Source organism: Neomonachus schauinslandi, chromosome 2, assembly GCF_002201575.2.
Source record: "Neomonachus schauinslandi chromosome 2, ASM220157v2, whole genome shotgun sequence".
NCBI classification, from domain to species: Eukaryota; Metazoa; Chordata; class Mammalia; order Carnivora; family Phocidae; genus Neomonachus; species Neomonachus schauinslandi.
This window is the reverse complement of record NC_058404.1, coordinates 85,236,456-85,252,981: the sequence shown is the minus strand read 5'-3', so window position 1 is coordinate 85,252,981 and position 16,526 is coordinate 85,236,456. Positions and strand designations below refer to the sequence as shown.

The following is a 16,526-nucleotide window of genomic DNA, read 5'->3' as shown; positions in this document are numbered from 1 at the left end:
CGAAACTAGGAGCTGGTTCTTTGAAAGAATTACTAAGATTGGGCACCTGGGTGGCTCAGTCAGTTAAGTGTCTGCCTTCGGCTGAGGTCATAATCCCAGGGTCCTGGGATCAAGCCGGGCGTTGAGCTCCCTGCTCAGTGGGGAGTCTGCTTCTCCCTCTCCCCCTCCATCCCACTCATGCTCTCTCTCTTGCTCACTCTCTCTGTCTCAAATAAATAAAATAAAATAAATTAAATTAAATTTGAAAAATTAAACAAAAGATTGATAAACCCCTGGCCAAACTTATCAAAAAGAAAAGAGAAAGGACCCAAATAAATAAAATCATGAATGAAAGAGGAGAGATCACAAACAACACCAAAGAAATACAAACAATTATAAGAACATATTAGGAGTAATTATATGCCAACAAATTAAGCAATCTGGAAGAAATCGGATGCATTCCTAGAGATGTGTAAACTACCAAAACAGAAACAGGAAGAAATAGAAAACCTGAACAGACCCATAACCAGCAAGAAAACTGAAGCAGTAATCAAAAATCTCCCAACAAACAAAAGTCCAGGGCCAGAAGGCTTCCCAGGAGAATTCTACCAAACATTTAAGGAATTAATACCTATTCTTCTGAGGCTGTTTCAAAAAAATAAAAATGGAAGGAAAACTTCCAAACTCTTTTCTCTGAGGCCAGCGTTACTTTGATCCCAAAACCAGACAAAGACCCCACCAAAAAGTAGTTACAGACCAATATCCCTGATGAACAAGGATGCAAAAATTCTCACTAAAATACTAGCCAATAGGATCAAACAGTACATTAAAAGGATTATTCACCATGACCAAGTGGGATTTATTCCTGGGCTGCAAGGGTGGTTCAACATCCACAAATCAATCAATGTGATACACTACATTAATAGAAGAAAGAAAAAGAACATATGATCCTCTCAATAGATGCAGAGAAAGCACTTGACAAAGTACAGCATCATTTCTTGATTAAAACTCTTTACAGTGTAGGGATAGAGGGAACATAGCTCAATATCATAAAAGCCATATATGAAAAGCCCACAGCAAGTTTCATTCTCAGTGGGGAAAAACTGAAAGCCTTTCCCCTAAGGTCAGGAAAATGGAATGGATGTCCACTATCACCACTGCTATTCAATATAGTACTAGAAATCCTAGCCTCAGCAATCAAAAAACAGAAAGAAATAAAAGGCATCTGAATTGGCAAAGAAGTCGAACTCTCACTCTTCACAGATTACATGATACTCTATGTGGAAAACCCAGAAGACTCCACCCCGAAATTGCTAGAACTCATACAGGAATTCAGCAAAGTGGCAGGATGTAAAATCACTGCACAGAAATCAGCTACATTTCTTTTTTTTTTTCTTGAAGATTTTATTTATTTGACAGAGAGAGACACAGTGAGAGAGGGAACACAAGCAGGGGGAGTGGGAGAGGGAGAAGCAGGCTTCCCACCGAGCAGGGAGCCCAATGCGGGGCTTGATCCCAGAACCCTGGGATCATGACCTGAGCCAAAGGCAGACACTTAACAACTGAGCCACCCAGGCACCCCCAGTTACATTTCTATACACTAACAATGAGACAGAAGAAAGAGAAATTAAGGAGTCGATCCCATTTACAATTGCACCCAAAACCATAAGATACCTAGGAATAAAGCTAACCAAAGACACAAAGGATCTGTACTCAGAAAACTAGAGACCACGCATGAAAGAAACTGAGGAAGACACAAAGAAATGCGGAAACATTCCATGCTCATGGACTGGAAGAACAAATATTGTTAAAATGTCTATGCTACCTAGAGCAATCTATACATTCAATGCAATCCCAATCAAAATACCATCAACTTTTTTCACACAGCTGGGACAAATAATCCTAAAATTTGTATGGAATCAGAAAAGACCCCAAATAGCCAAAAGATTGTTGAAAAAGAAAATCAAAGCTGGTGGCATCACAATTCCGGCCTTCAAGCCCTATATCAAAGCTGTAATCATCAAGACAGCATGGTACTGGCACAAAAACAGACACATAGATCAATGGAACAGAACAGAGAACCCGGAAATGGACCCTCAACTCTATGGTCAACTCATCTTCGACAAAGCAGGAGAGAATATCCAATGGGAAAAAAGACAGTCTCTTCGGGCGCCTGAGTGGCTCAGTCGTTAAGTGTCTGCCTTTGGCTCAGGTCATGATCCCAGGGTCCTGGGACTGATCCCCACATCGGGCTCCCTGCCCAGCGGGAAGCCTGCTTCTCCCTCTTCCACTCCCCCTGCTTGTGTTCCCTCTCTCACTGTGTCTCTCTCTGTCAAATAAATAAAATCTTAAAAAAAAAAAAAAAAAAAGACAGTCTCTTCAACAAATGGTGTTGGGAAAATTGGACAGCCACATGCAGAAGAATGAAACTGGACCATTTCCTTACACCACACACAAAAATAGACTCAAAATGGATGAAAGACCTAAATGTGAGATAGGAATCCATCAAAATCCTAGAGGAGAACACAGACAGCAACCTGTGTGACCTTGGCCGCAGCAACTTCTTGCTAGACATGTCTCCAAAGGCAAGGGAAGCAAGGACAAAAATGAACTATTGGGACTTCATCAAGATAAAAAGCTTTTGCACAGCAAAATAAACAGTCGACAAAACCAAAAGACAACCAACAGAATGGGAGAAGATATTTGCAAATGACATATCAGATAAAGGGCTAGTATCCAAAATCTATAAAGAACTTGTCAAACTCAACACCCAAAGAACAAATCATCCAATCAAGAAATGGGCAGAAGGCATGAGCAGACATTTCTCCAAAGAAGACATCCCAATGGCCAACAGACACATGAAAAAATGTTCAACATTACTCGGCATCTGGAAAATACAAATCCCAAAACCACAATGAGATACTACGTCACACCAGTCAGAATGGCTAAAATTAACAAGTCAGGAAATGACAGATGTTGGCAAGGATGCAGAGAAAGGGGAACCATCCTACACTGTGGGTGGGAACACAAGCTGGTGCAGCCACTTGCCACTGGAAAACAGTATGGAGATTCCTCAAAAAGTTGAAAATAGAGCTACCCTATGACCCAGCAATTGTACTACTGGGTATTTACCCCAAAGATACAAATGTAGTGATCTGAAGGGGCACCTGCACCCCAATGTTTATAGCAGCAATGTCCACAACAGCAAAACTATGGAAAGAGCCCAGATGTCCATCGACAAGTAAATGGATAAAGAAGATATATACACACACACACACACACACACACACACACAATGGAATACTACTCAGCCATCAAAAAATGAAATCTGGCCATTTGCAATGACGTGGATTGAACTAGAGGGTATTATGCTAAGCGAAATAAGTCAATCAGAGAAAGACAATTATCATATGATCTTACTGATATGTGGAATTGAAGAAACAATGCAGAGGATCATAGAGGAAGAGAGGAAAAAATAAAACAAGATGAAATCAGAGAGGGAGACAAACCGTAAGAGACTCTTAATCATAGGAAACTAACTAAGGGTTGCTGGAGGGGTAGGGGGTAGAGGGATGGGTTTACTGGCTGATGGACATGACGGAGGTCACATGATGTAATGAGCACTGGGAATTATATAAGACAGATGAGTCACTAACCTCTACCTCTGAAACTAATATATATTATATATTAACGGAATTTAAATTAAAAAAAAAAAAAAGAATCACTTGCTCAATAGAACTCCTAAACACTAACAGACTTATTTTAAGTTGAAGGAAATTCAATTTCTTTACCTTGAATTTTCTTGGCCAACAAAATGAAGCAATTAATGCTACTGGAAGCCCTGCAGTCACAAGATAAATGAGCCAAAGCCATGGGCGCTCTTCAGCAGCTACCACTAACTGTTTAAATATACCAGGCTATAGAAGAAGTAAGCATAAAAATGAAATTCAGATTTTATAAACATTTTTTAGGAAATACCACCTACAAAAAAACAGCTTATTTTAGATAGGTGTTTTATATTAAGGAGTGATGAACTTGTAGGCTAAAAATATTTTATTTTCCCATCTTATCCACTGTAGAGTTTAAACTCTATTAGCATGTATCATTGTTTGAGACTTTGTAGTAGAAGATATGTTACTACATAGGTAGAAATCACTAACCTATCACCAAGAATTATGACAATTTTATTTTTTTGGTAAGGTTAAGGATAGAACTACTCTTTATGGATGTATTATCTTCTTCATTTAGAAGTATAAATGCTTGATAACTCATTTTGGTTCTGTACTTTTAAAGAACCTGGGAATTACTGTGTTTTCTTTTTTTTATTAACAAATTTCACACACAACCTGTGTGAGGAAACAGCTTCTCTCATTAAAATGAAATCTAAAATCATTAAATGTCTAAATTTAAAAAGTTTCAAAATGAAAACCCCTTTACCTAATCTTTTGATAGTTTTTGCTAATGTCCAAAGAAACCAAATGTAAGGTATTTTCCTTTACAGTAATTGATTTTAAAGATACATTCTCCAAGATGTATTGTGTTGAAATATTTAGCTTAGTATTTCTAAACAGTGTTAAGATTTGAGTAAAAAAATACTGGAACACAATTTAATAATAATAAATTTTAAAATCCTCTGTACTCCTCCTCTAAGTGAAAAATAATTAAAATGAGTAAAGAATAATATTTACATTACTGTTAACCACTTAAGCTGTGAATTAACAAGGTGACCAGGATATTAAGTAGTCTCCTTATAAATAGCAAGTAGGCAATTAAATCCCATTATGCTATCATAATTTAATGAAGACATACACATATATATAGTTCATTATACAGTTCATGATGAAGTTGTACCATAATATAGTAAGGCTAAATATTTTATCGACAAATTTATTTAAGTACATTTACTAATTATTGCATATTTATTTACCTCTTAAGGGCCATTTGTATAACCCATAACCAGGATGAAGTCCTATGACTACTCTATGGTAAATACTGTACCTCGTTAGCATTTGCTACCATTATCTTCACTCCCCAACCATCTGCAGCCCAGCGATCTGCTATTTCCTTTTCTGAACAGATAATAAAATTATCAAAGTAGATATCAGAGGTCATAGACCAAAGCTCTAAACCAAGAGCACGGAAAGAAGTCAGAAGAAATGGATGATCATCTTCAAAATAATCTGGATTAGGAATTTTTCGAGGACTCCAGATTCCCTGGAAAAAATAATAAAGAAAAAATTAATTTAAAGACACTTTCAAATAAAATAATCCCATTATAAATGCTATTCAAGAAGTCATTGTTGTGGATGGAGCGCCTGCGTGGCTTAGTTAAGTGTCCAACTATTGATTTCGGCTCAGATCATGATCTCAGAGATGGGAGATGAGCCCCATGTTGGGCTCCATGCTGGGCGTGGAGTCTGCTTGAGATTCTCTCTCTCCTTCTCCCTCTGCCCCTTCCGTCTCTCTCTCTCTCAAAAAAAAAAAAAAAAAAAAAGAAGAAGAAGAAGAAGAAGTCATTGTTGTTGAATGAAATCAGCAGTACTAATTGGAGAAAAAAGAAAGCATTAACTGATATTAACTCATTAGCAAGTCACTGGAAATAAAAACTTGGTTCTTCTCATTCTGTACACAATGTTCCCTATGAATAAAACTGACTTTAAACTGCAAAAATAGGCGAAGTGAAAACCCAACACACACAGAAACTTGAGTAACTAAATTTCACAAGTAAGTGATTCTATTTTAGACAAGTTTTTTTACATTTAGTAAAGTTATTCAAGGCAAGAAGTCATTAAAATTACACAAATCAGAGAGAGCACTGTATGGTAAATATGAAGCCATTCCTTTTAATTTTTTTTTAAAGATTTTATTTATTTATTTGAGAGAGAGAGAGAATGAGAGAGAGCACATGAGAGGGGGGAGGGTCAGAGGGAGAAGCAGACTCCCTGCCGAGCAGGGAGCCCGATGCGGGACTCGATCCCGGGACTCCAGGATCATGACCTGAGCCGAAGGCAGTCGCTTAACCAACTGAGCCACCCAGGCGCCCCATTCCTTTTATTTTTAAAAATTTTTTTTATAATGCACTTTATTTATTTGAGAGAGAGAGAGAGAACATGCACAAGTAGCAGGGAGGGGCAAAGGGAGAGGGCGAAGCAGACTCCTCACTGAGCAGGGAGCCCCATGCAGGGCTCAATACCAGGACCCTGAGATCATGACCTGAGCTGAAGGCAGAGGGGAAGCCACTCCTTTTAACATATACCCATGATGGGCATCAATTATCAGTCATGGCTGAACCTCAGAATAAAATTCAACATAAAAGTTCCATTAGATCTTAAATGATTAAACTCAATCAAATCAAAAAAAATTGACAATATGATTACTCATTCATTCTTCCATCATATATGTCTATTCTGTACCAGGCACTATGCCAGATGCTAGGGACAGAGTGATGATCAAGAGAGACATGGTTCCTTGATTAAATTTAAAGTAATGAGGGAGACAGACATTCAACAAAGATGTTACCAAAATAAACACTCTGTGATAAATGCAATGAAAAAAAAAAACTAAAGTAAACAACTGGAATACGTAACTGCATCCATATAATAAATACTAGAAAATGTCAATGAATAATTAGATAAAACTACAGGGTTAAATGGATAACCTAGAGATTTCTACCCAAAAATCTAGGTACACTCAAAAGATATCTAATTCATATTTTAAAAAATCCAAAGTTTAATAACACCAGAAAATAAGGAGCACATTAATTCAACAGAGGAATTAATTACTAAAATGTACAATGTGAGGTCTCCTGATCAGAACTCATTTCTTATGTTTAATTTTAAAATAGAACTTGATTCCAGAGTGATCATCAATTACCAGGGAAAAATACAGTATGAAGTGTCTCATCTTCAGTTCTTAATATTATTCCCCCAGAAAATTACATAAAGAATACTATTTTTTTTAAAGTAAACTCTAGGCCCAACGTGGGGCTTGCACTCACAATGCAGAGATCAAAAGTTGCATACTCTATGGACTGAGCCAGCCAGGTGCCCCAAGAATACTTTACTTTTTAAATATAAATTAGCTGGAGTCCATTTTCTTTGACTTCTTACGATAGTTAATGCATACTATTACAAATCAAATTTCTAAAAGTTAACATAACATTATCAAAACTAGAACCATCACAGCACTTTAAACTTTACTATGCAGTTTTAAGAAGTGGTTATTACCTGGTAGTTAGGATTATCTATCATTGGAGGTCTCCACACTCCTTTGTATTTGGGGTTATCTATCAGGGGAGGTGTCCACTCACCACACCCAATTCGACATGCTGGATTAGAAATACGAGGCGCCTCCCATTCTCCATCCATGTCTTCATTCCTTAGGAAATTAGGAAAAAATTCAACATAAAAGTTCCACAGATGAAAATGTGTATCTACACATTTATAGTAACCTCAAGTTTCTCCTGTCAGTCATATGAACTAGTAACAAAAAGCAAGAAATGTATGAAATTGATATGTGAGGATGAAGAATGTTTACCAGTCATCAGGTTTTTCAGCATTAGGATCTGGAATAAATTTTGGTTCATCATCAAGCCAGCCATCAGGTTTAATAACACTTAAATCTTCTATTTGGGCAGGTTCACTTTCATCCCTGCAAATACAGTATTTTGTGCCAAGTATTAATTATTCAAAAGGTTTAAAAATGTATATGTTACAAAATTCAGAAGACACCAAAAGGCATCTCCTACCCTTCTGTCTTTGTGCCTACTACCTCCCCCATCTCTCATCCACCAAAATCTTCTGCTAACTTGTCACTCTCTTGTATATATTCCCTGTTGTGATCCATGCATACACACATATTTGTATATATTCTTTTTTTTAAACACAAAGGATAGATTTCTATACAGAGTATGTTCAACATCGCTTTTGTTCACTTAAACACTCATTCATTCATCAACAAACACATATTGGAAGCCCACTATGTGCCAAGACAGCTTTACAAGCTGTTTTATATACAGTTATTAACAGTTGTACAGTTTTCTAATTTGTGGATATACCATAATTTATTTAACCCAATTACTGTTGAGGGACATTTAGTGTTTCCAAAAATGTACTATTACAAATAATGCTATAATGAATATCCTGGAATATATTAGGAACTAATACAAAATTATCTCTCTGTCACCTATATGAATTGAAAATATTTTTTCCAGTTTCTCATGTACTTTTTGATATAGTTTATGGTAGGTGGGTTTTTTTTTCTGCCATATTCAAATAATTTATTTTCATGTAGTTGAAATTTATTGATAATTCTTTTATGATTCTTCAATTTTACATCATATTTGGAAATGTCTTCCCTACTCCAATATTATTTTTTTAACTCACCATGTTTAATTCTAGTAATTTTGTATTTTCATCAAAAAAATAACACTTAGAAAACAAATTAAGTATATAAACATATTCATAGTAAGTACTGAATAGAACTTCATCTTTATAGAAAAGTAGAAATTTTAAACAAAAGGTTACATTATGATTTTTCAAACAAACCTAAATAACAAAATAAACTCAAATAATCAACTCTCTATATGTAAAGACTTGTACTTGCCTGATATCAATGTCATCTGGAGTCTGTCCGAGCTCCAAGTAACTAGAGTTTAAAATTTAAGGGAACATTTCTTTTACCAGTTTATGAAACAAATTCTAACATGTATCACCAATCAGAGAGAGGTTATTATAAGCAGTTTATCTCATTTAAGGCCAAACTTATGTCTCAGCCTTACTCTTTTTGGGTAAACAAATATGAAACAATGTAAGAAAATCCACATGGAGAGATGTAGTCCTACCCTTTCTGAAAGTATGAATTCATTAAAGTTATGCATTAAGTGACTTTTTATTAATTTTTTTAAAAATCATACTGTTCTTCCTACCTTGTAAAACCTGCTTCCCTATCATACTATTTGCTTGAAAGCAAAGACATTTTTATTAGTAATCAGTATCTCTCTTTATCTACAAGAGAGTTAACAAGTAAACATCTTTGGTTATCCAGTACTACTTACTCTATTTCTGAGTAGGTAGTAACCCCAATGTTTACAAACAAGCAAGAACTTAAAGAAATAGGAGTAGACATTTTCCAAAATGAAGCAGAGAGAAAAAAATTGATTTTAAAAAATGAATTGATCCTAAGTGACCTGTGAAAAACTATAAAGCAGTTTAACATACATTTATGTGGTGTCCCCAAAAAAGAGATGGGAAGGAACATATATTCAAAGAAATAATGGCCAAATATTACCCAAATTTGATACAAACTACACAGCCACATCCCAAAAAGCTCAAAAGCAAGGCAAACACACACACACACACACACACAAACTCTCACACACACACACTCTCACACACACCCAAGGCACAACAAAACCAAATTGTTGAAAACAGTAACAATGAATCTTAAAACCAAACAGGAAAAAATTACATATTAGGTCAAGGAGTAAAAGGATGAGAATAACAACTGACATATCAGAAACGATATAAGCCTCAAGACAACTCAAGAAATGATTGTTTTAGGGGCGCCTGGGTGGCTCAGTCATTAGGCGTCTGCCTTCAGCTCAGGTCATGATCCCAGGGTCCTGGAATCGAGCCCCGCATCAGGCTCCCTGCTCAGTGGGGAGCCTGCTTCTCCCTCTCCCGCTCCCCCTGCTTGTGTTCCCTCTCTCGCTGTGTCTCTCTCTGTCAAATAAATAAATAAAATCTTTAAAAAAAAATGATTGTTTTAAAATAACTATCAACGTACAATTCAATGGTGAAAACATCCTTCAAAAATTAAGGTAAAATAAATTTTCAGATAATTAAAAGTTGAGAGGATTCAATGACAGCACACATGTACCACAATGTGTTAAGAGAAGTTTATCAGGAAGAGGGAAAACAACAGACAAAAATGTTTATCTACACAAGAGTATCAGAAACGCTAACTAAATAATAAATAAAAGAAATTTTCTCCTAATAACTGTCTGATTAAAAGACGGTGATGGAAGAATAAATATGTGTGGCCTTCATAGTACAGACAGAGGAAGTAAAGGTATGATAATACATGAAGGATGGAAGGAGGAAAATATAAGACCCTTATAAGATTAACACAGACATAAAGAGGTATAATGACAGTAGACTGAAATAAGTTAGAGATGCATATTGTAAACCCTAGAGCAACACTAAAATAATAAACCACAGAGGAAAAGGTAGTATGCCAAAAGGAAAGAAAAAATAAAAGACTAAAAAATAAAATAAAATAACTCCATCTAAAAAAATTCAGGAAAAAATACTTTCAAGTACAGAATATATGGGACAAACAGAAAACAAGTACAGTTTATATCCAACCATATTAATAATTACATTAAATGTAGATGGTTTAAAACACTCCACTTAAAAAACAAGACCACATATAAGTTGCCTACTGAAAAATCACTTTAAAAATAAAGCTATAGCTGTAATCATCAAGAGAGTATGGTACTGGCACAAAAACAGACACAGAGATCAATGGAACAGAATAAAGAGCCCAGAAATGGACCCTCAACTCTACGGTCAACTAATTTTCAACAAAGCAGGAAAGAATGTCCAATGGAAAAAAGACAGTGTCTTCAACAAATGGTGTTGGGAAAATTGGACAGCCACACGCAGAAGAATGAAACTGGACAATTTCCTTACACCACACACAAAAATAAACTCAAAATGGATGAAAGACCTAAATGTGAGACAGGAGTCCATCAAAATCCTAGAGGAGAACACAGGCAGCAACCTCTTCCACCTCAGCCGCAGCAACTTCTTCCTAGAAACATCGCCAAAGGCAAGGGAAGCAAGGGCAAAAATGAACTATTGGGACTTCATCAAGATAAAAAGCTTTTGCAAAGCAAAGGAAACAGTCAACAAAACCAAAGACAACCGACAGAATGGAAGAAGATATTTGCAAATGACATATCAGATAAAGGGCTAGTATCCAAAATCTATAAAGAACTCCTCAAACTCAACACCCAAAGAACAAATCATCCAATCAAGAAATGAGCAGAAGACATGAACAGACATTTTTCCAAAGAAGACATCCAAATGGCCCATGAAAAAGTGCTCAACATCGCTCAGCATCAGGGAAATCCAAATCAAAATCTCAATGAGATACCACCTCACACCAGTCAGAATGGCTAAAATTAACAACTCAGGAAACGACAGATGTTGGCGGGGATGCGGAGAAAGGGGAACCCTCCTACACTGTTGGTGGGAATGCAAGCTGGTGCAGCCACTCTGGAAAACAGTATGGAGGTTCCTCAAAAAGTTGAAAATAGAGCTACCATACCACCCAGCAATTGCACTACTGGGTATTTACCCCAAAGATACAAATGTAGGGATCCGAAGGGGTACGTGCACCCCAACGTTTATAGCAGCAGTGTCCACAATAGCCAAACTGTGGAAAGAGCCAAGATGTCCATCAACAGATGGATAAAGAAGATGTGGTATATATATACAATGGAATAGCCATCAAAAAACCCGAAATCTTGCCATTTGCAACAACGTGGATAGAACTAGAGGATATTATGCTAAGCAAAATAAGTCAATCAGAGAAAGACATGTATCATATGATCTCACTGATATGAGGAATTCTTAATCTCAGGAAACAAACTGAGGGTTGCTGGAGTGGTGGGGGGGTGGGAGGGATGGGGTGGCTGGGTGATAGACATTGGGGAGGGTATTGCTATGGTGAGCGCTGTGAATTGTGTAAGACTGATGAGTCACAGACTTGTACCTCTGAAACAAATAATACATTACATGTTAAAAAAAAAAAAAAGATAGTAGGAAGGGAAAAATGAAGGAGGGGAAATCGGAGGGAGAGACGAACCATGAGAGACTATGGACTCTGAGAAACAAACTGAGGGTTCGAGAGGGGAGGGGGGTGGGGGGATGGGTTAGCCTGGTGATGGGTATTAAAGAGGGCATGTATTGAATGGAGCACTGGGTGTTATATGCAAACAATGAATCATGGAACACTACATCAAAAACTAACGATGTAATGTATAGTGATTAACATAACATAATAAAATAAAATTTAAAAAAATAAAGGCATATATAGGTTACAGGTAAACAATGGAAAACAATATTCAATGGAAACATGATTTAAAAGAAAGCAAGACTGTTGACTCAGTATGAGACTAAAGCAGATGTCAAGACAGAGTATTACAAGAGTTTATAAAGAAGGATATTATTCTATAATAATAAAGTGATTAGTTCCTCAAGAGGTCATGAAATACTGCAAAAAGATGTAGTAACAGATCTTCAAAATACACGAAGCAAAAACTAACCGAACTCAAAGGATATATAGACAAATCCATCACTATAGTTAAAGATTTTAATATTCTTCTCTCAGTAAGAAAACAGACTGAAAACCAGTAAATTATAGAAGCTTTCAACCACACTGATATAATTGACATTTATAAATTTTCTGACAATAGAATTAAAAATTGGGAGTCAAAATGAGAATTATATCTGGGAATCCCAAATAAATGCTACCAAAGCAACACATTTAAAAACACACAGATCAAAGAAAAAATTACTAATGAAATTAGAAAACAGTATGAACTGAATGTTCTTATAAATGATACATATTTGTGAAACATAGCTAAAGCAGTGTCTAGAGAAAATTTACAGCTACTTCTATCAGAAGAGATTTTCTAACTTAATAAATTAGGCCAAAAAAAAAGAAGCAATAATTTGCTTCAAAGTAAGAAGAAGAAAGTAAATAGCAAAATTTTAAAAAGGTCAATAGAGGGGAAAAACTAAAACAAAAGCCAGTTCTTCAAAAAGATCAATAAAATTGATAAACCTCAGGGCGCCTGGGTGGCTCATTTGGTTAAGCATCTGCCTTCGGCTCACGTCATGATCCCAGGGTCCTGGGATCGAGTCCTGCATCGGGCTCCCTGCTCTGCGGGGAGCCTGCTTCTCCCTCTCCCTCTCCTGCTCCTCCTGCTTGTGCTCTCTTGCTGGCTCTCCCTCTCTCTCAAATAAATAAATAAAATCTTTAAAAAAATTTTTTTTAAATTGATAAACCTCTAGTTAGACACATCAAGAAAAAACACAAATTACCATATTAGAAATGAAAGAGTCATCAGTACACATCATTACAGACATTAATGATGACAAGAGGTGTTGAAAGAATTAGACATCCATATTTTTAAAAACTGATCTTGTTTTAGATCTCACACTACATACAATTAACTTAGAACAGAGTTTTAGTCAAAATTATTTGTCTAGAAAAAAGCGCAAATATTTGTGACATTCATTTGGGCAAAGATTTCTTAGGTAAGACACTAAAATCATGAATCATCAAAGACAAATACTGACAAATTGAACTCCATAAAAATTTAAAACTCTGTTCTCTGTTAAGAAAATCAGGACGGGCGCCTGGGTGGCTCAGTCGTTAAGCGTCTGCCTTCAGCTTGGGTCATGATCCCAGGGTCCTGGGATCGAGCCCCACATCGGGCTCCCTGCTCAGGGGGATCCTGCTTCTCCCTCTTCCACGCCCCCCCCCCCCGGCTTATATTCCCTGTCTTGCTGTCTGTCAAATAAATAAATAAAATATTTAAAAAAAAAGAAAATTAGGACAATCCTCAGAGTGAGAGGAAATATCTGCATGATGCATATCTGTATTAATTGACTATTGCTGCATAACCCCAAAATTTAGGAGCTTAAAATAATGTTTACTACTGTAGTTTCTGAATCTGCATCCCTTACTGGGTGCTCTGCTCAGGGTCTCTGACAGGTTGGAATCAAAGAACGGGCCAGGACTGCAGTCATCTCGGACTGAGGCAGGCAGCTTCTGAAATAGTTTCCCATGACTCCTGCCTCCCGGTACTCATACCCATGGGTGCTCCCCTCTCCTTGAGTGTGGGTCGGACCTAAGAACTTGCTACTAATGAACAGAAAGTACTGATGGGATGTTACTTCCAAGATTAAGTTATAAAAGACCATATATTAATTTCCTGAGGTGCTATAACAAAGTACCACAAACGACAGCCTTAAAATGACAGAACTCTGGAGACTAGAAGTCAAAGTTTTGAAAGGGCTGTGTTCTCTCTGAAGGCTCTAGGGGCAGTTTGCTTCTTAGCTTCTAGTGGTGCTGCCAATACTCGGCAACCCCTGGCTTATAGATGCATCACTTCAATTTCTGCCTGAGTTGTCACATGGTGTTCTCCCTGTGTGTATCTGTCCAAATTTCTCTCTTCTTCTAAGAACACCAGTCACATTGGATCCTAATTCAGTTATGACCTCATCTTAATTTGATTACATCTGTAAAGACCCTAATTCCAAATAAAGTCATAATCATAGGTTCTGGGTAGATATGGATTTGTGGAGGACACTGTTAATGCAGTAAGGACTGTGACGTCCATCTTCTCTGCACTCTCTCTTCCCTCACTTTCACTTCCTTGAAGCGAGCTACTATATTGTGAGCTACTCTATGGAGAGGCCTCGATTGCAAGGAACCAAGAGAGGACTCTGGCCAACATCCAGCAAGGAATTGAGGCTCTTGGTCCAACAATGACAATTCAGTCCTCTGAGAAACGGAACCCTGCCAAAACCCACTTCAGTGGGACTGAAAGTGGATCCACTCCCGGTTGAGCCTTTAGATGACTACAGTCTCAGCTGACATCTTAATTGCAGCCTGTGAGAAACCCAGAGCCAGAAGACCCAGCTAATCTGTTCTCAGATTCCTGAATAACAGAAAGTGTGAGATAATGTTTTAAGCTGCTAGGTTTTGGGATAATTTGTTACACAGCAATAGATAACTAATATAATATCTGTATCCAGAATATAAAGAGCTTCCATAACTCAACATAAAAAATAACACAATTAAAACAAAAAAGTTGAAAAAATACTTGATCAAAGAAATGATATGAATGGGAAGTGAGTGAAAAGTTGCTCGACATAATTAGTTATCAGGGAAATGCAAATCAAAACGACATTAGAGATCACTACAAACCTTTTAGAATAGCCAAAGAAAAACAAAAACAAAAAAACAGTATCAAGAGATCAAAAAGGGGGTGCCTGGGTGGCTCAGTCGCTGGGCAGGTCGGCCTTTGGCTCAGGTCATGATCCCAGGGTCCTGGGATCGAGCCCCACATCGGCCTCCTTGCTCAGCAGGGAGCCTGCTTCTCCCTCTCCCTCTGCCTGCCACTCCCCCTGCTTGTTCTCTCTCTGTCAAATAAATAAATAAAATCTTAAAAAAAAAGATCAAAAGGTACAAACTCTACTTATAAAATAAATAAGTCCTGGGGATGTGATGTAGAGCATGGTGACTACAGTTAATAATACTGTATTGTATACTTGAAAGCTGCTAAGAGAGTAGGCCTTAAAAGTTCCCATCACACACATGCACACACACACAAATTTGTAACTGTGTGGTAATGGATGTCAATTATACTTAATGTGCTAATCATTTTGCAATTTACACACACATCAAGTCATTATGTTGTACACCTAAACCAATACAATGTTATATGTCAATTACCTCTCAATAAAAAGATAATACCAAATGCCATAAATGTATAAGATCTATAACTCTTAATATTGTGTGAATGCAAAATGGTATAGCCCTTTGGAAAAGTTCGACAGTTTCTTAGAAATTTAAACATATACTGACTGTATAATCTGGCAATCCCACTCCTAGGTATTTACCCAAGAAAAAGGAAAAATTATGTTCACACAAAGCCCTGTCCACAAGTGTTTATAAACACTTTATTCATAATTGCCCTAAACTGGAAACAACCAGAATTTCCATCAATGTGTGACTAGATAAACAAATTATGATGAATCCCTATAAATCCCTAAAATAAAACTAACCACTTATATAAACAAAAATATGGATGAATTTCAAAAAGTATTATTTAAGTGAAAGAAACCAGAAACAAAAGCTGTATACCATATGATTCCATTTTATATGATATTCTGGAAAAGGCAAAGCTCTAAAAGACAGATATCAAATCAGTGGTTGCAGGGCGTAAGGGTGGGAGGAAGTGATTATAAAGGATATGAGGAACCTTTTTGGGATGACGGAAATATTCCATATCATGATTGTGGTAACAGTTACATCATTGTGTGTGTCTGTCTGTCAATACCACAGAACTGTATATCTAAAATAAATGAATTAACCTTTATGAAAATTACACTTTGATAAATCTGACAGAAAACATGCAATGAAAATCCAGCAAATATAAAAAGGACAATATTTGCTGACCAGGTGGACTGCAAGGTTAGTCTAATATTGAAAATCAATCAATATAATACACCATACTAAGAAAATAAGAGACAAAACCCACATGGTCATCAACAGATGCACAAAAGTACTTTACAAAATCCAGCACCCAATCTTGGAAAAAAACAAAACTCTTAGTAAACTAAGAACAGAACTTTAAAAAATCATACTTAGTGGGGCACCTGGGTGGCTCAGTCGGTTAAACATCCAACTCTGGATTTTGGCTCAGGTCATGATCTCAGGGTTGTGAGATCCATGCTGGGTGT

The 16,526-nt window shown here is 36.8% G+C and overlaps 1 protein-coding gene across 1 annotated transcript in view; it reads right to left on the bottom strand.

Moving 5' to 3' along the window:
• CLGN (calmegin) overlaps nucleotides 1-16,526 on the bottom strand; it is a 58,809-nt gene that overhangs the window by 5,765 nt on the left and 36,518 nt on the right. Inside the window, exons 9-12 of the mRNA XM_021679335.1 lie at nucleotides 7,516-7,629; nucleotides 7,206-7,356; nucleotides 4,978-5,193; nucleotides 3,771-3,896 (exon numbers count right to left, since the gene is read on the bottom strand). Coding sequence (XP_021535010.1) covers nucleotides 3,771-3,896; nucleotides 4,978-5,193; nucleotides 7,206-7,356; nucleotides 7,516-7,629 — 607 coding nt within the window. The remainder of the gene's footprint in view (nucleotides 1-3,770; nucleotides 3,897-4,977; nucleotides 5,194-7,205; nucleotides 7,357-7,515; nucleotides 7,630-16,526) is intronic.